Below are 26767 nucleotides of genomic sequence, written 5' to 3' on the forward strand. Positions count from 1 at the left end.
TGGATTCTAACAATTGTAGCTCAGTACTGATGCGCTATACCTATCACAAATGCCGTATCGATATACGAGTATTCAGTTGTTGATTCTAAATTTGTATCATTTACTTCTTTCTTCAATATTCTATTAAAATACATTAGGATGAATTATCCAAAATTGTAAATTATTTAAAGACATTTGACTGTATAGTATATCTACTTTTCCAAATTTGTGTTATACCAAAGCACAAGAAGACTAATGGCTAATGGATTAGTTGATTCAACCTTGAGTCGAATGTACGTTACAAAATCAAGTTCGACGTGAAATTGCGTCTTCCTCTGTTATCTCATCATCTTCGTGTCAGCTTACATTATACGCGACTTTGTTCAGGTATAAGGTAATTACGCAGCACGCAATCCACGAACAAGCGCAAGTTTTGCCTTGAAAATGTGTCTTCTATTCATTAACATGACAATGCCCGACCCTGGTCAGCTGAAACGAACCTTCACCGCATGCAAGCGCGTTCCACGCGAGTGTAGATTCATTGTCTGTTTTGTGCCATTCAATTCTTTCTCAGGGTCGTCTGCGTGTTTTCGAGGACCTGGAACATTGCAGGCTCCGTAAACGGACTGCTAAGTCGTTCTGCGAAGTAAAGTTCACGCGAATGCAGTCTCAAGATCACATCTTACGATCCATACCAACAATTGGTATTACGTTAATAGAATTCACAAAAATACCAAATAAATTTAACGTTTGTTTTATAGAAGTTTAATTACCTTTTAATCTGTAACACCAAATTGGATCATGTCGATACAGCTAACACAAAGAACCTGTACTCTATGAAAGATCCGGTAATAAGTCAATACTTGATACCTACACAACTGTAAAAGAAGCCATTGTTCCTTTGTGCAACTAGAACAAACCATCTACATACCCATAATGGCCACAAAACTACGAAACTATGCAATTATGAAAATTTCATGATCTCCAAAAGCTCATTGCAATAGCATCCAACTATAATCGTTAATCCTCAAGAATTCTATCTCGATGCTATCTTCTTCATTCTCATAAATTCCTCAATTCAAAACTAGGTTACTCCGCATACCAAAGCTCAAGTAACTAGCAAAAAAAAAAAAAAAAAGACAGATTAATATACAGATGACGAAACATTCTCGACATCCTCTCATCTTTCTCCTTCGCACCATCCTAACCAACAGTAGCATAATTCGGCCTGGGGTCCCAGCAAACTCTAGTCCCATCTCTGGGGTCATCTTTCCACGCGACCAACACACACTACATAGTCCTATAGGAGTCGAGTGACTTTTTACGCGTCTCTGTTCCTCCTTACCGGCCGTTCGCCTCTCCCTTCCCTTTCTTTGCTGTCCGGCTGCTAAGTGCGGGTGGCGAGGACCGGACCTCCTCCCCCCTCTCCTCGTGCTACTCCTACTCGAACACGTTGCCACCACCACCACTACTACCGTTGCAACCGCTCCTCGTGGATCTAACACGTTCGAATTAGTCGTCTCGTTAAGCAGCCTCGTGGCGCGTCGTCGATCAACTCCGTCGTTTGTGTTTGCCTCTCTTGGATCACCAAATCTTTAGTCGTTTGGCGAACGACATCGAGAAACAGCGATTCAACGCCGTGGACCGGTTCGTCGCGTGTTCCTCTGACCGATGCACGCCGCAACCACGGATCCTCCGGTGCTGAAATCGAACTGGAACTACCTGCGCCAACCTCGATCGCTTTGTAGACCGGTTTCGTTCTTCCATCGGGCTTCCAACTGGAATCCCTAGTCTACACGAGTTTGTTCAGAGACGCTTTATTTGAGGTTAGGTTAGACAAAAGTTGGGGAAATTATACGAAATAGAGATTTGTGTTTAAGTGTTGGGTTATGCTAGGTCGTGTGATAATACAGGAGAATTTGTGAGGTGAGGAGATATAAGCCTTTCGGTAGTTTATGCAGAGACGTGTATGTTTTTGTATAATCGTTTCTCTTTTTCTTTTTTTCTTTGTATTTCTTTCGACTGTTCCAAACTTCATCAGTTGTTGATTAGAGATTTTTTTATTATTGGATAATTGTAGGAGTATCAGGTTTTAAGTTGATGAACAGCTGATTAATAAATCAACAACAAACGAATTTTCATCTTCAACCTGAATTATTGAACAGTCGATATATGAAAACAAACATGTATAATCGCTAAAAAAGTCACGATTGTTATCTCACAAAAAACTCGGACATCAAAATTACTCATGTCCAATAAATCCTCGGACAAGAATCTACAATTGTAGAGAAAGAAGTCATTATTTATCGGCAGAAGTCCAATCAAGTTGTAACTTGGTATTCACCGACTGATAATCAAACAGCTGATTATCTAAAACATCGGTAAACAGATATCCGATCGAAAAGGAAGGGAAATTCATCGAAAGCACGGCGCTTGAATCACGCACAGGTAGACTGGAGGAGGTAGCGTAAGGTCACGTGTCTTCAGTCGAAGGAGGATCGATAGAACCGCTGGAATCAGCCGCCAGTATACAGTGGGACGAAGATCGATCGAGGCAGGTGGATCATCGTGCGCGGCTCGTAGTCAGGGCGTGTCGCTCGAGTTCAGAAAACTTGGTTTCGTTACTGAGCAGCTGAGAACCGCTCTAGTGGAATTACAGTGCGAGCACCAGTCTACCATTTAATACTGGCGCGTCAAATTGTGTGGCGCTAAAATTGTGATCTACACTCAAGTGCAATTGTCATTCGTGTCTCTGAAACTTGTATTATTACATTGAATTTTTATTTACCGTACGATGACAAGTGTATAAGAGGAAAGTGCAAAAGTTGGATAGTGTACAAACGAGTGAAAACACGAAGAAATTTCGAGAATTATTATATGCTACTAGTGTCTGGTTCCTTAGAATTGAAAAGAGGGGACGTACTGATAATTGATAATACACAGGATTCTTCAGGAACTTGCGAGAAAAACTGATTCATCCACAGGGTGTGTATTTTTATTCCCTATTTCAAAGTAAATAATAATCAGGATATAGTATCTCTTTCTAATGAAATAACGAAAGTATTAGCTACTTAACATCGTAATTATGTGAACAGTTCCCTGAACAATTAACAATTAGAGCACGATATTAGATCTACGACAAATATTTCGAAAACAAAATTACCGAAAGCTATACGCAAGTGAGCGAACGTCGCATAAAACTGCTGGCAGCGGTAAACATCGAAATTACGTTTCGCTAAATGCCGGCACTCGTTGTGTTATCTTGCAGCAGACGGTCGAAATCGAGCGTGTGTACGTACGGGTGCAACAGCTGCGTAGAAATTTTTACGAAACGATACACACGCCTCGACGTTGCGGAGTCCGGTTTTCCAAAAGTCAACGATTTGCCGACCGGTCGCGGTCGTGTAACCGTGCGGTCATTGTTCGTAGTTTGCGAACTCGAAAGGCGCGCGTATCGTATCCTGCGAGGAGGAAAAAGGACATCTGGCGAACCGATGTAAAGAGAAGAAAAGGTAGGGGGGAACGGTCGACGCGTCGGTAATGGGCGAACGTTGGACTTTCTGCGCTTTCCTCGGTCTTGTTACGTACCCTCCCTTGTTTCGACGTGTTCGTGCACGCACGCACGCGCGCGCGCGCTCAACCGTGCATTAGTGTCACGTGCAGTCAACGAGGGAATCCTGCGTGACCGAAGTTCCTGGCATGCCTCGCAAAAACCGTGATACTTGTTGCTCGTCGCGTGGCTCGATGTAATAATAGTTTGTCCATTCGTTGCGTCATTATTCGAGGACGCGTCGCGAGTCGAGAAATCGCGCTGTGTCTCGATATCGTTCGTGGGGACAGTACGGATGCATCGTTCGAGAGAGACAGAAAAATGTTATTGAGTTTGCGTAACGAATTAACGAGCGTCGAGACGACCAGGTAAATATATTAAGACGTTTACGAAGATGTACGTTTTGGGTTGGATTTAGGTTATTCAAATACACTTTTTTTACACTTTAGGGAGGGTCAGATAATGATATAAATATTTACCGTCAGAAATAAGTATCAGAAGAATTATCATTGGTTACTTTTATTGAGAAAATCTGGAATACTTCGTTTTATTTAATGTTAAGAAAAAGTGGAGGTTAGCTTGACTTCCGAGAGGTACAAGTAACAGAGTTTTAATAAAATAACTGGAAAATAAATACAATGGAAAACATTCGGTTTGTACTACATAAATATCATGGAGCATTCTAATACTTATGGTTGGATTTCCGATACTTATGAATTTGAAGGAAATTCTTTCGTAAGAATCTTGATGATAAAAAGACACTTTAAAAATGAGTAATACCCTGGTATTTAGAAATCATAAAAAGATAAATTGATAAAGTAAAATGTGATCATAAAAAGATGGATGGAGATTATTGAAACCATGTTGACCTTTAATTACAGATCAGGTTCTTTTAAAATTGGATTAAACACAATTGCATCCTTTAAACACTAGTATACTCGTTAATTGCTTGATTGAAACCTGTTATATCATTCTCGTGGCGCTCGTTGGTACAATTTACACGAGTTTCTTGCTCGGTTTTTACAGCTTCCACCTGTCTTGCTTTTCTACGTTCAGTCTTACAACAAAAAAGGATAGCTATCTCGAACATAGTTAAGCCAGCACAGGTACAATCAGGTACATGCGTTCTTCTACCTGCGGAACCGCGTTCTTTGGTCGAAACGCATTCTTTCAGAGAAAACATTGACAAGGTGAGCTAGAGATATTTCCTTCGCGTTGAATTATATCCAGAGTGCTAAAACTTCTAGTACTACTCTACTACCTTGTGAGCAAGGCTAATTTCTAAACTAAAATATTCTATCGCATAACAGCATCCATAATACTGACAGCGCTGGTAATCAAGAAATATCAATCCGTGTAATACAAATCATGACATAGCAAGGTTGTAAATTCAAACATCAAATAGCAGTACCGACTGATGTCTTAGAACTGTAGACTCACTTAAAGTCGTATACTGCAGTCTGTTTTAGCGTTCTACTTTTGTCTAATTATCATTAATAACTAGAAGAATTGCAAGTATTAATCTGTTAACCGAGGAAAATGAGTTCACTCGGATTCTTTATATCTTAGACATAGCAATTTCTTTATGTGTAGATTCCTATATTTTAATATATCGTTCTGTGTCCGTTGAAAATAACCTGTATCATATATATAGTTGGAAAAATAAAAGTCGACCTATTTGATTATAATTATGATTACAGCACGACTCGGTTAAAAGATTGAGAAATTGCGAGGAAAAATTGTTACAAAAATACGCACAAATTTTTATTCCGCTATAAAGTACATCGACTTCGTATTAAAATTTCGTTTATATAACCTTGGCCAAAGTTTCAGGTTTTTATGTGCCCATATTTCTGTCAATTTTTTGTCCCGGTATCTTAAAACTTGGTTACCTTGACTACTCTGACGATCTCGTATATCGCGATCATTACTATATTACCGTTCTATTCTATTTATTCTATTATCCTGGTACCGCGGATTAACGAAGAACATTAGAAACTCATTAAGAACACGGCGTAGGGTCATCTTTCTCGTAGAATTCGTGTTGTCCGGTCAGGTTATTTCCGGCTCGCAATTCCGATATTTTTAGGGGCGATTCTATGTTTGGCCGTGGCACGGCTCTTGCCTCGTGTGTTATGTTATAATCCAGCCCCGAAATATAGCGGACATCTGGGCAAATATACAGTTCGATTTCACGAGCGCGGCAGACGAACAACAATTGACTAGCGATCGAAATCGCGGTCCGCTTTGTTCCGTTTTTAAACCTTTCGAACCAGGAAAGAAAACATCCTTTCGAAGCAACGTGTTTATAACATTTCCTTTGTTCTACAACCTCAGTTTGGAATATCTTCCTTTCGATTGAGTTTTCATGAGTTTGGTGTATTTGGACTTACTGGATTTAAATTGCACGCCTTTTTGGCGAATACAGGAGGAATGGAGGAAAGTAAGATTTCGATTCGTGATCGAGGTACGGGGTTATATTTATTACTATGTAGAAAATTAATATATATGTTTCTAGATGTGTTCGCAGAGAATTTTAAACTGTTCGAAGAACAGATATTCTTCTTGGTTAGAAAGTATTGCGAAGGATAAGGAAACTTCCACTTGAATATTATTCATATATTATAATATTTTAATACAAATTACTATATAATTTACATGGTCGAAAGAAACTAGAGGTAATCAAAAAATATCTGCACTTATACCAAGCAATATTGAAATTCTTAAAAATCGAACATCTATCATTAATAATCACATATTATTAAAATCACGTATTGGAAAAGATTGAGAGAAAAATCACGAAATTTTGACAAAAACTTCACGATAATTCGTATAAAGCGTATATATAAAATCTTGCAATATAGAAACAAATTTTATGCAAAAGTTGCTTAGTAGAATTTAATATCGTACAACGAAAGACAGATTTCGATGAATGATTTAAGTAAATAAACAATGCCAATGTCATCTAAAGTATAGTTCTATAAATATAGTTTGCTAGACTAATCAGCGGTTACCGTGGTGAATTCGTTTCGTATCAACGCAAATATGACGAGTACACTGTGCGATAAGCGAGTAGAACTGTTCAAGGTTTCAGTTAAATACATCGCCGTGTCGATCGTTCGAACGGTTACGATTCTGCTCGCGTATTCGCTGGTTAGAGCCAGCTATTTCCTCCGGACGATGCGACGGTCTTCTCCGAAGCGATTTCGTACGATTATACTTTTCAATGCTGGCAGTATTTAATTATGCGCTCGAGCGACCAATTCGACGAAAGGTTGAGGCGCACGCTGCTCGCATTGCCGCGCAAATGTAAATGACCGTGAATGTGAATTCCCGGCATGTTAATATACCTTGCTCGATAAACGCTTTTAGTTCCTACCGCGATAAACGACTGTTTCACAGAGATAAACTGAGATAAACTGTAAATTCCGTTGCAACAGGGATTGAAACGTTAGATTACTAGATGCGATAAGAAGAGCAGAAATCTCCGTCTCACGTGCATTTAAGCTCATGTTGCTTTGCAAACTAAATATTTATTATTGTAGGTACATTGAGACTTCATTAAACGAACAGTTTTATACAAATTATTAATTCCTTTGCTCTGAAGTTTTTCAACGATGTATCAAAAATCTTCAATAAACAGTGCTCCAATTATGTACTACAGTATTGACTAAAATATTAACTCATTAAATTATATATTGTATATTATAATATGTATATATATTAGAAGAAACTGTATATATTGAAACTTGTCAATGTTAATCCATATTCTATTTTGCAATTCACTCGCGTAAATACGTATGTACGTTTAAGTGATCGGATATAGATATGTTAATATAGACGTTCTGGTGTGTTTCAATACACGTGAACTAGAAACCTCGAATATCGATGTACAAGGATATTGAGACGTATAATTATCCATGTAATTAAGTACATGAATTTTTAATTCTTTAGAACACGTTACACGTGTTTTGAGTGTACAGGATCTCTTTAACACGAATTCAAAACTGTGATCTTTAGAAATTATCAAGTTTTTGTAATGAATATTTATTTTCTTTTGTCGGTCGATGAATTTGATTTATTCGATGGAGATGCCTGACGTTAATTGCTAGCGATTTAATACGTTATCGAGGATTCCTTTCAGCGGTCTGGTTGGAAGCATTTTAAACGGGACTCTGTTTCCTGACCCATTGAGCGCCACAATCAAGTTTAATTAGCGGTATTATGAGTCAGCTAGGGTCATTAGCGTGTCCAAATACGTCGCAGTTTGTGCAGTTATTTAGAAATCGCTGACCTGAAAGCTTTGTTTCCTAAACTAAGCCGCATTGTCGTGGCCGATGAAGTATCTTAACATATTGTTATATAATTGGTTGTCTCTTACGCAAACACTATCACGCGTAAGCAGCTACTTTCATAACTGGATAAATTTCGCTCACTTTATTTCTACACAAGTCAATAAATACTATCTAACATAGTGAATAACTTACACGATATAATATTTTAATAATTATTTAACAGCTCTGACCAGTCAATAATGTGTTAATATAGTGTATATTACGTGAAAATGACTAATGATTTCAAAGTTTATAGAGATGCAGTAGTTAACCTGGTAGTCGTTGGAATATCAAACTGAATTACATACAGAACCATAGATCTGTCACCTTGCTATCAAAAGTCCATAAAATACGTATACGTGTCACAGTGAAAGCGTAAAATTTAGTAAATGTAGTATATGCCGACTAGTTAAATTACTATATCACAAAACTACGAAGTATCATAAAACCGTAAAACTGTCTACTCTATCCAGTAAACGTAGGTATTCATCTATTGACAACACAGTATGCTGCTGTCAGTAAAATTTTTAATTTCATTGCTCGTGAATACATTTACTTACCAAATTAGCATCTGTATACATTGACCGGTAAGCATATATCTTTACCAAATTAATACATTCAGTGTAACATATCCATATTTTAAAACGAGCCATTTATCTTTCTCGGTCTCCTTTCTCCGCCACAAAACCGCACCCAGATACCAAAAATATTGACCCATTTTCACTTTACGTGTAACAATCGACCACCTAAAAATAACCACTCTATTCACTAGAACGTCCATATCTCCGACTTGTGTCACGATTCAACGAAATATCACAAAGGCTGCAACGAATTCCAGTCACATACGCCCACGACGCACGATATATGTATACAACGTTACTTAAGTCCCTTTTCAACGAATGAATAGATCGCCAGACGTAAGTAGCCTCTGGTCTACAAATTACGCGGGCATTTGTCGTTCAATCGTTGTTCAATCTACAGCTTGTACCAGCAGCTTATTTATCTTGTTAAGCGACGAATGCTCTTTCATGGGGCCACCGTAGTGTTTCAACAATGGGTTTACGATAAGAAACGCGGGAAAAGACGGTTTCTATGATCGCGATACGCTGCGTGAATTCATCGCGTGTCGAAAGTCGTGTTCGGTTCGTCAATTAGGTTCAATTGATGGTAGGTGCGATGCATTCTTGGACGAATTATGTGGTCGTCGTTTGATTGTCGTTCGTAGTGAATGCAATAATTATATGGGTGACGCAATGATCCCTATTGTGGAGATGGTAATTCGCTTGTGATTATTACGTGGAAAAGATAATAAGGTATGACTGACGCTGTTCGAGAAGCTCTGATAATTAAAGTGTTTCCTCGTTTTTTTTCAGATCTGTAGATCTGTGAAATGAAAAAGAAGATTTTACAATTAATTTTTTATGGTAATTGCATTACAAACGTTTGATCGTTTCTCACGTTCGGTTTCTTCATCGTATCATAATATGATACCTGCCGAGTAATCTTAGTCGTTGCTTAATTACTTTTCCAAATGAGCGAGGCGATATTTAAATCGTAATTAATTCCTCATCAATCATTTTACGACATTTGATCGTCATTCCTGAAATCGTTATCAACTATCCTGGAATTTGTATGATTTTGTCAGATCTTGCCCATGGAAATCTCGGTAACAGTTTGAGAACAGATTCGAAAAGAGCGCCGTTTACGAGCGACTTAATGGTCGTCCGTTTTTAATATACAGCGAAATCCGGCGTTTTCCAGGCGCATGCAGTTATTTACGCAAGAATTACTTTAATGTTTACGAGCATCGAGGAGCGTGGCATCGTCGCGAATTTTCCAGATTTAATGGGCCGCGGTCGGGAATCTAGAAATAGGGAGTTAAGACGAGCGGAAGTTACGCCTTGGTTGCGAGTTAGGCTACCGCGAGTAACAGTCGTTCTGAACATTTTAAGCACTCTTTTTTCTTTAAATCTTCGCGTTCCTACGGTTGTACGTGGTCCTCCTCGCAGATGTACGTAGATCGAAGCAACGAGCTTGAAAGAACGTATACTCTTCGTTTTTACAATGGAATTATTCGCCGATTTCTACTTTAGAAGTATTTTCTGACCACAGAAAGAAATACGAAGTTAGGATAAAGTTTCTCAGGATATTTACATTTTACGGGATATTTTATTTAAATTATTTTAAATTATTAAAAGGATATTGTTTTATGTAAATGACTCAAAATATCCCTTGAATCATTGTACGGCAAGAATATTATAACCAGAAATTCAAATGCCTCATTTACAGAATACTAAGAGAAAGATTTATGAATTTAAAAAGTTGGCAATCCCCAATGTTTGTGACTCAAATAACTTCGTTGTACGACGCACCACACAAAAACAACCGTTGACGTATCAATTCCGAAAAAAGCACTCTCTTTATACGAATGTCGATAGAGATTCGGAATATTTTTGTTGGAGCACATGTACCTACGATTTCACGTTCATTTACACAGATAACACGGTATTGACAAACTTCAAAAGATAGTAGCTCGGTTTTACGATTAATCCTCGAATCTTTTACCCCTTTCAAACCGCATTACAGAATACCAGAATATCACTCTTAATTTGAAAAAGTGTTCGCTTTACTCACTGACAATTCCTCGAATCGACAAACACACTGTGAAACCGATTGAACGACGGAAAAAAAACCAGGCCATAGAACATTCGATACAGAACGAATCCAATCGCGCCATACACACGGACATGCAGCCTACACGCACACAATATCATCGCAAGAAATGAATTCTCTGTTAGAGAGCATCCCGGTTCGTTCCGAAAGAGCGAAATAAAAATTCCCTTTCGAAAAAGCGGTAACAAAAAAAAAAAAAGGAAAGGACAAAAATAAAAAAAGAAGAGGAAGAAAGGAAGAAGAAGAGAGAAAGAGGGGAAAAAAAGAAACAAGCAAGTGGGTAACAAGAGGAGGCAAAAAGGAGACGCGAGAGAGGATGCCGGAGGAGAAGAGAAAGGAATAAAGAGAACACATTCGACGCGGTAGTTTCTCACGGCGGTGGGAGTGTCGCAAACTGGCGACGAAATAAAGGCGAAAGAAAAAGCGCATAATGTCGCAGCTCTTCCCAATTACTGCGATTAAACGGATTCCCTTGCTAGGGAAACTATTACGCCGTGAAAGCCAGCGGTCGCTCGTGCGATGGCGGGAAGAATGGCAACGAGAGAAAAAATCCCTCGGGAGAGTGGCGTCGGTGAGACAGAGAAGGAGATAATGGGAACCAGGGGGAAAGGAAAAAAGGAAGGAAAGGAAGAGAAAAATTTAGTAGGAGAAGGTGTACGAAAAGGGGGTGGTTGAGGTTGATGGAAGGAAAGGGAAAGGCAGATAGAAGGCGGAGAAATGGGAGAAAGGGACGACGATGAGGATTTATGTAATTTGTGTATATGACTTGAATAACTGCCTACATAATATAACGCTGGTGGCTGGAGTGCGCGCGAGCAGGCGACGCCCTTCATCATGGAGCTTTAATTAAAATTACGTACGTTTGCTGCTTGTAACGTGCGCTCGCGACTTCTCTCTCTTTCTTTTGCTGCAACCCTCTCTCTGGTCTACCGCTGCTACCTCTTCCTGTTCCTTTCTTTTTCCCTTTTTATCACTCTCCGTCTCCGTCTGTTTAATATTTTTATGAGCTTTTCACGACGCCTGGACGTACACTTGCACGTACAGGGTCTCTCGAATGTACTCGTACCGGAGAGGATACACACAGTGTCTTTGAAAGGCGTTCATAGCCGCTGCTTAAAGTGGTACTTTTTTCGTTTCTTTCTCTCTCCTCCCTCTTCCTCGTCCCCGCGTTCTCTTCCTTTCGTTCCCTTTTCTTCGACCGTCTATGCGGCCTCGCACGAGCCTCTCCCGGGCCCATTCGTACGTGCGTAGGTGGCGCGAATTCTCATTTGTGAAATTCGAATGAAAGAATTTCCATGGTTAGTCCCGCGACGCTCCCGAGACGTCGATTATAACAGCGTCCGCTGAAAACCACCGTGGATTGTCCTTAGTGTCGGCGTGACGCGGCTCCCGTGAGAGTTCACCCTCGAGACGCGAGCTGACACCGCCGCGCCGACACCATGAAAAGAGCGAACACAACCGCGAGAACGTGGATGGGGGAATTATTTGCACCTGTCGAAGCGGAATTGTGCGACCATTTAAGTTCTAGAGAGGCGTCGTAAGGCGTTATAAGACGTCGTAAGAAGTCTACGTTAACTGAACGCGCTTCGTAATTATAGATTTACGTGGCAAGCTTGATGATACGAATATATAGGGTGGTGTTATTCAGAGATTTAATTGGGTTGAGATTTTGTTCTCCGACTATGCAATATTTAACAGTTGTTTCATTGGTTGATTATTGTGAAAGGGTTAGGTTATTATTGCACAGTTTTGATTGGGATAATTTGATTCGGGAAATTTAGAAAGAATTTGAAGGAATTTTAACGTTTTATCGAATATATACTGCCTGGTATAAGCGTTGGGAATTTACTCGTTATCTATATTTATTGGAAAATCTACCAGATCTTACTTTACTTGATATTTTATTGGTGTAAAAGCTGCGATAATCGTGGAATTTGTACTGAACATCAGTTGGTGTTCTGATACTTGTGGTTGGTAGTGTACATCTTGTTTCTTTCTTCAGGGCCATCTTATAAACTTTGCAAAGATAGCTGGAACTCTTTCTCCTGAAAAGTCTTTCATCTTTCATCAAAGTCTTTTTGTTAATGATTTAATAAAAGTAGCTTCTACAAGATTCTATATTTAGTTGTTATTGAATAAATTTTGTGAAGAATTAATAACTTTCAGTGAATTTGGCAGTTCGTGTATAATGATATTTTTCGATTTATTTTACTCTAGGCGAATTTTCTCAAATTTCGAAAAATTTAATGCGGAGAATCGTTTTTTCAGCCACTGTTCGTGACAGGAAACATCGATTTTGCAATAATCTTCGCCGATCTGAATTTGTTTGTTCCGTTGGCGGTGTGTTGTGCACGGTCGAACCGCGATGTCCACTGTTTGTCTGTTCTCTTCAATCACGGTGAATGTAACGCTCGCAACAAGTGCACGCGCAAATGATTTTTTTATGGTACTTTGACCCCCAAACGTTTTATCCGCGTTCTTTATTTACTCGAAACCTGAATTTATTTGCGAGCAACCGTACGTCGCGACGTTGAACGCACGAACGGACGCGTTTCGAATATCTAACGCGTTTTTATCGTTTTCTCTCCTTTTTTTCTGGATTCTCTCTATGTGAGGATAGACTAACCAACCAAAATATTTTTTTACGATCCTACGGAACGTTTTGAAAAACAATAAACTTCTTAAGAGAAATTGGAGTGCAACGAAAAATTGGACTAAGGGTTTTTCTATGATAAATTTTCTAGAAGATATGATTTTCTAGGAAGTATCTGATTTAATTGGAACTGCGATAAAATTTAAAACATTCCCCTCCTGTATTTGTCTGAATTCTTTCGTATAACTTGAATAAACGTTCTGTGGTTAAATCTGAATTTAAAGTGCAGGAAACCGCAAATGTAAACTAATCCCAGAATATTAACCGCGGATACCAGTCTGTGAAACGCAATTTTATGAAACTATGTTTTTTCTTATTATATTAGTCAATTCTTCTACGATCGTAAAACAGTTTAATACTGTGTACAAATAAAAGGTTTCAAAATAACAATGAAAGTTTCGTTTTGCTAAACTCTAAAGAGTTCCCTTAACACTAGAGGAACTTAAGAAATTTCGTTTCCTTTTCCTTCTAATTTTAAAAATTATACATTTAAATATCTGATTGAACATTCGTTCTTGAATCTCATAATTTTCAAGAAGAACGAATTTTTCAATTCTGTATATATCATCGACCCACGAGGGCGCAATTTACAGTAATTGTTTAACTACATCTGTGCCGAGAGTCGGTTTTGATTATCTTCCGCGAACTAATCTCGTGAAGGCATCGAACAATGACGAATCTGTAATGAATATTCAACGTATCCGTGAATTCGTTCGTACGCGGCTGCTATCCATTATGGATATCCGTTGGCTGATTCCAGACAGGCTCGACGTGTTTGCGTTGAAAACTGTTCGAAATTGCTGGTCAGCTAAGTTTCAAGAATACAACATTGATAGAGGGAGGATAGATTTATACGTTTGACTATATGGTTACTGAAACCTAGTTTTCATAAATTTAATCACCGAGTTAGGAAATTTATATTTTCATGACGATATTCAAAGAGATGGAATCACTTTCTACATATAATTATTGTAAGAATAAAATCTAATCTCATAAAAATTCATAATCACTGATCACATCTACAGTTTATTCATAAGTCATCAAACAAATATCATCAAAATCTTCTTTAATTGAACTTCAAATAATCTATATTTTTCTAACAATACGATAACATCTAAAGACTCCTTGATCGCTAAATATTTCTTATTATTATAGACATTGTCGTAATTCACACGAAATAACCGAGCCATATCGTAATTTCAACAGGTTTGTTGAAAGGATCCGTGACGGCTGAACGGCCGCGCACGCTGCGTCGCTTGCGGAACGTTTACGGGCCATCCGCATGCGGAATGGGAACCGGAGGTGATGGTGGTGGCGGAGAACGTCTCGAAGACGGAGAGGTCTCGTTCCGGTCGGATCGTGATCGCGAGAGGGACGAGAAAACCCTTAGCATAATGAGCCCGTTCGACGAGCAGGAGGAATGGGCCAAAATTTCAGAGATCATGGCTTCGTTTGGCACGGGCCTCGTCAGAGAATCTGTATTCGTCACAGAATTGGAGAAGGAATTCCAGACGAGACTAGGTATGCGTCAAGATTCATAAATTGAAATATCGAAATATCAAAGTGTATCGCTGTTGGTTATAATCCAATAAATAAGTAAGTTCGAAAGAATAACTGGCATAAGTGAGAAAATCTGTAATAAAAAAAAAAGAAAAAAAAGAAGGGGGAATAAAATCTAATTTTTAATAGAAAATTTCTTAAATATCTTCAAAAAGCCAACACGATCATTTCTCGACAAATATTTGCTATTAATTGGTAATTTCGTCTGATTTGTACGCAGGTCTGAGTTCAGACACCAGCAGCAGCCCTATTGTCTCTACTTCCGTTGGTCAGTGGTTATCAACGTTGGGCCTGGCTGATTACGAGAACCTCTTCATCAACTATGGTTTTGATGATCTGGATTTCATAGTACGTGCTTGTATATTATATCTTCTTTGCTTTTTAAAGATGTAATCCAATACCAATTTTGTTATTGATAAACTTGGTACAATACCAATTTTACAAATATAAATAGAATAAAAAGTAAGCTCTTTTAGCCAAACTTTAAATTCCAACGAAGAAATTGTATTAGAATATCTGATTGAAGATTTATCAAATTTATTACATGATTGATACTTGCCCTAAAAACCTTGAAAACTCTGCTTTTTCTAACAGAATGGAGTTTTGGACGAGACCGATCTGAAGGACATGGAGATCACTAGCGATCAAGAGCGTGCCGTGATAATGGACGCGGTCGATTTGCTGAAAAAACGCGTAGACAAACGATCCGGCGGGAACGTTCAATCCGTGGACGAATGGTTGAAGAGTATTCATCTGGAAAATTACGCGGAAACTTTCAAGAAGAACTTGTACACGGACATGGAACGTGTGAGATGCGTGTGGGAGGTCGAATTGGCGACCGTCTTAGAGATCCAGAAGCCAGCTCATCGTAAGAGGATCCTCGCGTCGGTCAGCGGATCGAGCGCGCGTGCGCAGAATCGCAACTGTACCGGGCCCAACTTGGAGGATCTCAATAAGGATCTGAACACCTTGGTGAGTAAAACCGCATGTTCTGTCTGAATACGAATCGGCTGTGTAGTATGTTGCCGGTTGACGATTCGTATGGAATCGATAATGGAGAGGAGAGGAGGGGCGTCTGTAAAAATCGCAGAAATATTTGAACCGTAGACGTTGAGTTGAATTTAGACTTTGATATTTTTAGTTTTGTATGCAGTAGCTGTGTTAGGTGTTGGAGATTCTCTATGGAATTTTAGGGTGTGTTGCGAATTAAGGAATTTCTATAGGTTCACCTTGAGTTGTGGATTATTGTTTTTTCTTGAAATTGGCTTTCGTCGCTTATAATCGGTTATAAATTTATTTTGCAATTAATTCGAATAAACAAACGTAATGCTTGATACAGATAAATGAACATTAGATGTTCGGCAAAGAATAGCAAATATTTTAAGAAACTATCGCACGATATCAATCAGTATTACACGATTACATCACAAACACTTACACCACGCCACTGTTACGTCGACCTACTCCTCATCTTCACAAAATTTTACAAAATTTTCATCTTTCAAAAAATGTACAAATTTCCTAAGATATATACTCAAAACAGCATACACGAATCTCACAACTCTAAAGGCAACGATCAATCCCAGCAAAGCGAGTAAAACGACTGGACCGATTGAAGCGCGAAAACTGGAAAGGGTTAACGAGGTTCATCGCAGCGATCGACCTACGTGACGCTCTTGTTCCGCCGATTGTGTCACCTGTCGCGTGATAGGGAGCGCGTCACATCGCGAAGATCATTTTAAGAGCGTATTGGAATCAGACAGAGAGAGAACGTGCTAAAGAGACAAAATGAAAAAGAAAGAGCGAGAAGCTGAGTGAGTGTCGCGTGTGAAGGGATCCTGTTAAGAATTCCGTTGACACGGGGTGTCTGACGAGGGCCGCAGAGCACTTGGGCAAAAAGAGGGTGGTAGCGACACACACCGAAGCAAGCTCGATCGCTTGCATCGGCTTTCAGCCGATCGCGTCATAATGTAAATATCGTGGCTAATTGGAGAGGCGTTATTGTAACAGGCGTATCATCACGGTTCTAGCTAGCTACCTGTTCGCTACTGACTCACCTCACGAGACGACACTCGAACAAGCTTTCAGGCTGATCGCTCGAGCGGACGCTAATAGTTTTTGTTCGGGCGCCTCGAGCGCGATACGTGCATCCGTTAACGAGCTACTCTACCGCCTCGCGTCTCTACGCCTGGTCTTTTCGCCGGTGCTCCCTTAATTAGCTAATTAAATTCGATTAATGGCCGTCGGTCGACGCGCACACGTCCAAATTGCTCTCTTTGTTCCTCCGTTTCTCTGCTTCTTACGTCCATTCTTTTCTCGTAATCGAATTTCACGATTGCCGGCCCGTGTAGAGAGTTCCATCTCTCGTACGCGAGCCATCCATCTGTTCCGTCTGCGGATTAACCCTCGAACGCTGGATGCTCGAGAATCATTTTCACCCACCATTCAAGTTCCAATAGATGCATCGTGGGAGGTGAATTTTCATGCTGGATTTTGAGTTTAGTATATTTCCAAATATTTTTGTTATGTTATTCATTTATTCTTCCAACAACACATGAATATTTATTACTATTAATTGCTACTAGACTAAGGGTGTCAATGCATTAGTAGAAAACTTAAAGATGCAAACATTGTGCAAATTTTAAGATTGTTCCCGAATTGTTTTTCTGCTTATATTATAGGCAACAGGAAGTCTGTATTTTTCATTTTTCTATGCACGCGTTTGTTAGTACTATTTTTTTGTAGTTTCTACTTTTCTGTAGGTCTTTTTCTACGTTTCTTTTTTTGGAGTTGCGAAGGCAAATTATACAAGGGAGGTAGATGTAACAAACGATACGCGAGATGTAATCCGAACAGCGAGCGATACGCTTGTGTGGTTTGAATCTGGTTTGATCGTAATTCCCGGAACGGCGCGAAACGATTCATTCACGGAGATTGCAAAAAGTTTCCTTTTTTTCTCTCTCCCCATTTTTTTTTCCGGGGATGGGACGAGTGGCGAGTTCGAAACGCGACGCTTTCACAGGTGTAATTGCACGTTCTGTAACGCGAGCCCGGCTTTCGTGCGCGGCTTTTGTAACGCTGCGCGAAAATTTTTTTCGCACCGGCATGTCCATTTTTATTTTTGGCCCGCTGACGTATCGGAAATTTGCTTGTAACGCGGCCGGGAACGCGACGTCGGAATGTAAAAAGGTATTTGCCTCGGTCGTCGTTCGTTCGTTCAAATAAATCTATTGGAAGGTTTTACGTTCGGTGAAAATTAATGGAATGTACTCGTGTTCTATGGGGTTAATATTGACGTTACTGATAAAACGCCGGTCTCTTCCATCAGATCTAAATTCGTTTTTTACTACAATCCCGGTGAAACATGCATACATACTTCATTTATATTGTTTAGGTTTTCGAATCATTAGCTTTGAATCTGCTTAAAGTTTTTCAATTTTTACAGTATAATAATAACATTGAGATTCATTGAAGATTACTTGTCCTTAAGATATTTCCACCTCAATGCTAATAAAAACTTCAATCACCAATATCTTGAGAAACATTCAATACTTTTCCCTGTACGTGTTTGTACTTTTAAATTTCTCGTAGATGCACATTCTCAGTATTTTAGCCATCTTATTCTTTATTAAATATTCCTATAAAAAATTCCTAACACAGTCTTGCGTATTACACCACCGAAATATTAAAAAACAAAAAGAAAAAAAAGAACGACCAGCGGTCTTATATAAGATCACGACGAAGAGACTTTCGTTGCTCAAAAACTCGACGGTATCTCGTTTCCCGCAGAAGACGAACATACAGCAGCTGAAAGAGGAGATACGGGAGAAGCTGCCGGAAACAACGACGGAGGGTAATGGCGGTACGTCGATAACCGGAACGAATTCGACCGGCACGAGCACATTAAGGCACCGCAAAAACAGGCCGGCCCCGCAGCCACCCCAGCGACCCAGTTCGCATAATGGGGCGATCTCGGCACCGGAACAACTCGAGATCAGGGCACCGTCGGAGCTGCTGCTCGGCGTTCCGTCCACCCTGAAGACGCAGTGGAGGCACCAGCCAAAAGCTCTAGTCACCGGCTGCGTCACGTACGTCGCCAACGTAAGTCTAATTGCTTCCGTGTTCCATTCCCTTCTTCTGCTTTTTCTCTTTTTCTTTGGCATCTTACTAAGTATTTTACATACCCTTGCTACGTCTATCTTGAATAGAACTATCCTTTACAGAGAGCCAAATGTTCTTAATGTGGATCCACATAGTGGATCTATTCATAGTTTCTATCGATTGTTTATTCTTTGGGCTATTTATTACGTAAATGTATCTTAAGGATCTGTTTTTTTTCTTTTTATTAAGGTTTCGAACGAGTTTCTTTGTATTAGTGTATTGAAAATATTGGGATTCTTGGTTGATTGTTTGTATTTGATTAATTGCTTTTTGATCTTGTTAAAATTTTGGGGTGGAGAATAATTTTACATTAGTTTTTATATGGACTTTAATCATAAAAGTGACTGTCACGATTCAAATTCACTTTCATTCAGAAATTCTATAATCGCTTGTGGCAAAAATCTGTTTATACAATTGTGCTTTCCACGATATTGGATAAAAAAGAAATCATAATAGCTATGAAAACGAGAACACGTCATGTTGGTATAGTAATTGGACTCCATAATTCTATCCTCTCGTTCAAACGCACTGCACGGTTCTTGAATAACGAGTACGTCGTGTGATGTCAGTCAGATACTCTTGACAACGCCTCAAGGTGAAGGCTATTACCATAATTACGGCGTGGGTGTAACTAACATTTCATTCAGAGCATTATCTTGCATGGCGTAACCCTCAACACAATGAACGAGCATTTAACGCTTTCTTCCTTCGGGGAATCATGTTGTCCAGCGTAATAGATTTCTATTTCCTTCGATATACGAAGTTGCAAATATTACGTAACAATCTGACGCTGTTTAAGATATTAGTAACACTCTTCTAAGTAATTCTATGATTCATAAATATAAAAGATATTGGTAAATAATAAACGTTGAAAAATGGTGAACGCAATCAGAGATTTTGAAGTTGAGCGACGTTTTAAAGGAAGCAGCTTTTAAATATTTGACATACGATCTTCTTTCTGTTCTAAAATCGTACAGTATCTGGGTTCCACCGTGGTGAAGGAGTTACGTGGTACCGAATCAACAAAGAAGTCGATACAGAAGCTAAAGAAAACGTGTCGTGAACCAAGAGTCACCCCTGACATTACTTTGGCGATTTCTTTTCGTGGCGTGCGGTTCCTCAACACGGTGACCAATGTAAGATATTTTTAAAACGAAAGAAAAGACTTCGAACGTTAATCCTTTGTAATGCATAATATCTTACGATAATTTTGATGTCAATCATTTGATTACAAATTGATAATCATATTTTTTCTACTTTATTTTTTGAAGCTAAGCTTCCTAACTCTTCCTTAAATACTTGATAACTTTCTATTGATTTTTCTTTGAAATAATGTTAACCGAATTTCGATTAATCGAGAAGCTGTAATACAGCGAGGTATAAGTAAGGAAGACAATCTCGTGCATTTATGGAATTTGTGTCGCGTTGAAAGGGATTAACGTTGAACCGTAATACGATTACCGTGTCTACATTTGTATTTGGAATGATGGGAATCGATAGGAGCCGATTTGCGAGCACGAAATTCGCAACATTCACTGCGCCTGTCAGGATGCCGACGATCTCACGCATTTCGCCTACATCACCAAGGACCACGCCAGCCGTACGCATTTCTGCCACGTTTTCTGCGTGCCAACGATGGTAAGTCTATTTTCTTTCTTGTTTCTAGATATTTATATGAAACTTTATTATAGTGAGAATTGGTATTCAGGGAACATTAGATTTCATAGTTTTATATCTTGACTAAAATCAAAAGTCTAACATTTCGTAGACAGTGTTCAGATATATTTTGACATTATGAAATTATTTATAATAATCGATTATGTATTTAAGTAATTTTCAAGTATATAGTTGGAAATTTTATAAAAGTAAACAGCATGTACTATAATATACCGTTATAAGATACTAGGAAAATTAACAGTCAACAGGAACATCTAATTCCAAATTCTTCTACGTCATTCTTTTATCACGTTGACTAGGTGAATAATGTAATCATTCACCTTCATCTACCAACTCCATCGTTCCTAAATCTCTTTCCTTCGCCCAAAAAGAATCTACGAAGCGAGGCATGCGTGTTTCAGGACCAAGCAACGGAGGTGATCCTAACCCTAGGCCAGGCGTTCGAGGTAGCCTACCAAATGGCCTTGCGTGACAAACTCGGTAGTCACACGGTGCGATCTCAATCGGCCAATCAACTGACGACTTTCTCAAAATCTGCATCGAAAATGCCAATGTCTCCAGATTCTGCGCTGGACACCGGCCGTGAATCGCACAGCCAGCCTTCGGCCGCTATCCCCATCGTGAATTCAATGAACCCAAAACCAAAACCCCGTTCTAAGTCGTCCATCCCTAACCCTATAGTGCAGTCCACGATGACTAATCCGATGCAAGACGCAAACTCGAACTCGAGTTCTTTCTCTAGCGGCACCGTGAACTATAGTTCCAGCTCGAACTCAGCGACCAGTCCCAGCACGAACTCCGTGAGCAGTTCGAATTCGAACACGAACACGAACCAAACTGCAAAGCCGCTAGTCACGCACGGTAGGTCCCATTCGGTGAACGACATCAAAGTGAACGGGAACCAGTTGAAATTGGCGCCAGCACCGGTCGATGACATCGGAATAGGCGTGAAAGACCTGAAGCCAGGCTCCAGGGCACCTATAGCTCTGTCAGAAGAACTATAAGGGGAATAAGGTTCTCCGTTACTATTTCGATACTCATTACTGTTCGTCCGAGAGATTAGGTCAAAACGCTTGACGATCTTTGACCGTTAGCTCATGGGAAAAGCGTAGGGATGTCGCTTTCGCATAAGGATGTATGGTGGACTTTAAGGAATTTGAGAAGCGTTTTAGAGTTTTTTGGAACATTAGAACGATTGTTCTTCTTAATGAAGAACTAAAGGTTATTAATTGCGAATGTGAAACGGATCATCGTAGAGATTGATCTTTGCATCAGAATACTATATGAAATTTCGTAAGATCATTGGGACTAATATCGTAAAATCCAATTGGGACTTTGATATTCGACCGAGAGGTCGAATTATACTTGAATTGTTCGATTAACCTTCGTAGACATTGTATGACACACGCGAAATAGTACTCGACTAGGCGTTCGCGGTGTCTTTTTATCTCTCGAATTTTTGCAGTAGCATTCTAGACAGACGTTATGACGAGTATCGACAATTTGAATGGTTGTGTCATTCCAAAGAGAATGATAGAGGGGTTTGATGACAACTCAGGTAAGTAAGAGACGATTGTCGAATTATTTTGCCAAATTCTTGATCGACCATGAAACGGCGACGCTGTGATTTTCTACATCGAGGGCATTAACGAACCGACAAAACACGTTTAGAAGACAACCGTGTGCTCATCTTTTACATATTTTATTCGCGTCCATACAACGACAAAATTGAAAAAGGGAAAAGAAGATACAAAGCAACGAATTGAAAAGATTGTTTCATTGTATCTCGTTGGACGGAACGTGTATATCGTCAACAGTATTATTTGATTAAAACGAAGCTCTTCGCCACAAAATAGACGTTTTCTAGATCTTACACTCGATGTTTTGTCGATAAGGAAGAGCGTGACTAACGTTACATCGACGTCTCGCCTAAAATAATTTTAAACGAACTAGAAAAACCGAGAAAAAATGTTGACAAAAGGACGTGATTTTTTTAAAGGTTTCATTTTAAAGATTCCTCCTGCACATGAAACGTTATATTGCATTTAAAAATGGCACATTTACACACATATAAACATTCCCATGTCGAAAGGACGTACAGGTGAGTTGACAAATTTGCGAATGCTCAATTTTGATCGCGTACAATCAAATTAAAAAAAAAAAAAAAAGAAAAATCGACTGATGAGACTCAGAGGCTGAATCGTTTTCGCTTTGAACTGTGACTGATTGACGTCACGATGGATTCGTTTCTTCCATGAAATCGTCACCCTCGTTCGAGGTGCCACCGTTTTTTCGACGTTCTCATCACCCAAGACTGACAGTCCTTATTTCGTTTCGCATTTTTCACGTTTCTCAGCATTTACGTATAAAGTATGTACAATGTACACATGCATGTACGCAACAACATAAATTGCACGTATTAATTATTGTAAAACAAAAAAGAAGTAGAAAAAAAGGCGAAGATTCACTCCGTGCGAATTAACGTGTATCTATCGAGTGCTAATTGGACGAACCTCGCGATTAGGAAACGAATATTATACCACGAAACGGTACCAAATATCTATCTATTGTATATTTAAATACTCCACGGAATTCCCTCGAAAACCCTACATTTAATATAAGTCGATTTTCAAGTTTCCAAGTTGCTACGATTGTAAGGAACGTATTACGATCACATTCGAGCGTAGCTGACCAATTCAGCTTTGAGCACTAAAGACGACTCGAATTGATTCAAAGATGTGTCAATAGTAGAGTACTAATATCGATTGAACAGCAAGTAGCATCTCACGTATGTGGGCTCCGTCCCTGAAACGGAGCAGGCCTAACTGACCTCGTATGTAGTTGTGGAATCGTAGTGATAAATCGTGAGCGTATAATTGCCCATCACGAACCGTCTCTGGGAAGTCGGGAAAGATAAAAGCGTGCGGTAGCTCGAGAAAATTGTCGAGACGTCAAACAAATGACGTCTGGTTGTGTACACAACGGGTAGATTGATTCGTAGCGAAAACCAAAGATTGCATGTTTGTATATAAAGCACGCACGATATTAATCGAACGAGAATATGGCGATATTAATCGCGATATTAAGCTAGAGAGCAAAGAGAGACGGAGCAAAGTGGAGTGAAATCCATTTTAGGGTGATACGAAGAGAATATATTATACACGGTCACAGACAAGTGCAACACGAGAAATTGCCAAATAACACACCACCATAAACAGGTGGCTATACGCACACTTTGTATTCATCACATTTAAAATGATAGTTAGCTCTATTCATAATGTATATGTATATATATTAATATATTATACACGGTCACAGACAAGTGCAATACGAGAAACTGCCAAATAACACACCACCATAAACAGGTGGCTATACGCATACTTTGTATTCATCACATTTGAAATGATAGTTAGCTCTATTCATAATGTATATGTATATATATTAACGCTTAATCCTGCATGTATATATATATACACACACATATATACGTACATGATTAAGCGTTTAAGGTATTGCGATAGAGGTGAACGAGGTCCGTGGACGACGTGATACAGTAATTTCAATGTGGAGTAAAATTAGGTGGATGCTCCACCTTTCGTAAGTTCGTACATTCGCGAACTGTAGCGCAGCTATTGTAGAATTGTAGAAAATCGAAATAGAGAGCATGCTTCGTCGATGTGAGTGTCGATAAATTCGAAGAAATCTCGAGAAGAAGCATTATTGGAAAAAAATCGATATGAAATCGATCAGATGGGTTATTCGTGTTGGCTTTGGTTATTAGTGTTGTTCGATTGTAATAAAATGAGCGGTAAGTCGGATATTAAGATTGGATAATTGGTAATTGTTTGGATAATATGGTTATGTGAAAAAATACATAAATGGAACGAAAGAAGGAAAAAATAATATGTACGTACTTAGACTATTATTGATGGCACTATTATTTGATAACGAAATCAATAAATTTTGTAGCGTTGTAAATTACGACAGAATAGTTGACGAAAACGTAGTACTGCGTTAGAGTGCAGTATTAATACAGGAAAATTTGAATGCTACGTAGTTGATAGTCGTATTATCGATCGATAGAGTGTTTCTCGACCAAGTTTTGACGTTTATGAATAAAACGTACGTACTACGCGTTTCGAACATTTTAACGAAGTATCTTTATCGACAAGCGTACCAAAATGTCCTTTCGTAGATTTGTACTTTCGTAAAAATTTTTCTTGCTTTCTTTTCTTTTTTTTTTTTTTTATAAAAATTGCGTAGAGTGATTCGTATAAAGTAACATGGAAAATTATTTTCTACACGATGCCATTTAAAACATTTTACACAGAATTCTCTTTCTGTTCCTATGAATTCTTCGTAATATACGCTCAAACGTTCGATATCATATTTGTCAATGAAAAGTGTTTCAAACACTTTGTTATGCATTTATCAGATCGTAGAAATAACAACCATTTACTGATTCAAAAAAGCGCGAAAAAAGACCAGCCCATTCTTAACTTTACACGAATCACTACATACATCTCAAATTTCTCGTCAAGAATTTTCTTCATCGCACAATCACATGACTCGCGACTTGAAACAACACTCATTTCGTCCATCAACGAACAATACAGTTTGTAGCCGATGCAATCTTTCAAGTGCCAACAATGGAGCCCCATTTGTATCCAATAAATTCAACGTCGATGTAACTTCGGGATTCTGAAGTTAGACCGGCCTGGTGTCAGCCGAAGAGAAAAAATTCCGACGGACGCATACGCGCGTTCGACAAGGTGTACATAACATACATCGAACACTTGGTAGCTATCTTGTTTTTTGCTATACTGTAAATTTAACCTATCCACACGTGTTCAAAGGGGAATCTTTCGTTCCGTTCCGCCGTGAACACGGACGCAATAGATAGTCGCACGAGATAATTTATTTCCTTCTTGCGCAGAGGACGGACCGGCAATCTCCTACGAAAGAGGCATCTATCATAGCGTAAACTTTTAAGTATTTATATATATATATATATATTAAAAAAACAAAAAAACAGTAATAAAACATTAAACGAGTAAACGTTAGCTGTATACACTATATACGATTATACATAGGACGAGTGGTATCGGCAATGAGTTTTTTTTAAGGAACTCAGACTCATGCCAATCGCGCGAAGAAAACTCATTCACGGACCAAGAAACGATAAAAACGGGAGAGAAAAACAGGAGAGAAAAAAAAGTAAATGATTAATTGACAAGGGGAGACGATATGTATTTGCTCGTAAACTATTAATAGTATTTCAGGAAAAATAAAAGGAGATATTAGACACAGCTGTCGAGAGAGGAATTTTTAGGTCGACTTTCTTTCTCGTGAATGACGTGGTGCGACGATGATTTCGTCGTGTCGATTATTTAGATCGAATTTCAGGTATCAGGTGTACGTGTACATAGGTGTATGGTAAAACTAGAGCGTGCTACAGCGATCACCGTGAATCAGTTCAGTGAATCAACGATACCAAAGAGACAGTCGAAGCAATTTCCTAATTGTACATTAGACGACTATGTGTGATTAAAGTGACATACTGATTATTCCTGTGAACTTTTGTTGTTTCTGCCGCTCACTTCCGTTTGATTGACCTACGCCTTGGCATCCTACGGGGTTTCCGCGGAATGGGTTCTTGCGGTTTGCACCGTTCGAAGTTTTTAGACGTAAACAAATTGTTGAAGTTGTGAAAAATTTAATATCACAACTTGGTATCTGTTTATTATCAAAGATCGTTCGAATAGTCGACTGAAATTTGAAAATCAATCGGCAAAATCTTGAAGGATCTCAGAATGATTCATTGCAAAGATATTTCACAGGGACATTCTAACGATAGTTCTATAAATTAGCAATAAAGTGCAATACAAATATTGAGAGCGCAGAGTGTACATATCGATTACCTAGTCAGAAACTCTCAGAACGTATTTCAAGGCACAAATAAAGTAATCCAATATTCGTCGAGATTCTGTAAATACACTAAATTTGTCATTCGTCGGACTACCTCTTACTCATAGGTATAATACTTATTTGATTTAAACATCTTCGCAATATGAATTCTGAACTTGAAGAATTTGAAATTTCTACATGTTTTGCTTACGTTTAAAAACTTCAAACGATACGCACAAGGTGGTGCATTGATTAATCGCTTCGGTATCTTTT

At 38.9% G+C, this 26767-nt stretch overlaps 1 protein-coding gene across 2 annotated transcripts in view; it reads left to right on the plus strand.

The window, feature by feature from the left end:
* LOC132914845 (ankyrin repeat and SAM domain-containing protein 1A-like) overlaps positions 1 to 25598 on the plus strand; it is a 76579-nt gene extending 50981 nt beyond the window's left edge. The window contains exons 12-18 of one of the 2 annotated variants that reach the window (XM_060974311.1): positions 14396 to 14710; positions 14970 to 15097; positions 15344 to 15721; positions 18539 to 18850; positions 19888 to 20046; positions 20411 to 20548; positions 20989 to 25598. In XM_060974311.1, coding sequence (XP_060830294.1) covers positions 14396 to 14710; positions 14970 to 15097; positions 15344 to 15721; positions 18539 to 18850; positions 19888 to 20046; positions 20411 to 20548; positions 20989 to 21591 — 2033 coding nt within the window. In that variant the 3' untranslated portion in view covers positions 21592 to 25598. The remainder of the gene's footprint in view (positions 1 to 14395; positions 14711 to 14969; positions 15098 to 15343; positions 15722 to 18538; positions 18851 to 19887; positions 20047 to 20410; positions 20549 to 20988) is intronic. The other variant, XM_060974323.1, reaches the window with a different exon arrangement.
* The last annotated feature ends 1169 nt before the right edge of the window (positions 25599 to 26767 follow it).

The sequence above is a fragment of the Bombus pascuorum genome, chromosome 1, assembly GCF_905332965.1.
Source record: "Bombus pascuorum chromosome 1, iyBomPasc1.1, whole genome shotgun sequence".
In the NCBI taxonomy this organism is placed as follows: Eukaryota; Metazoa; Arthropoda; class Insecta; order Hymenoptera; family Apidae; genus Bombus; species Bombus pascuorum.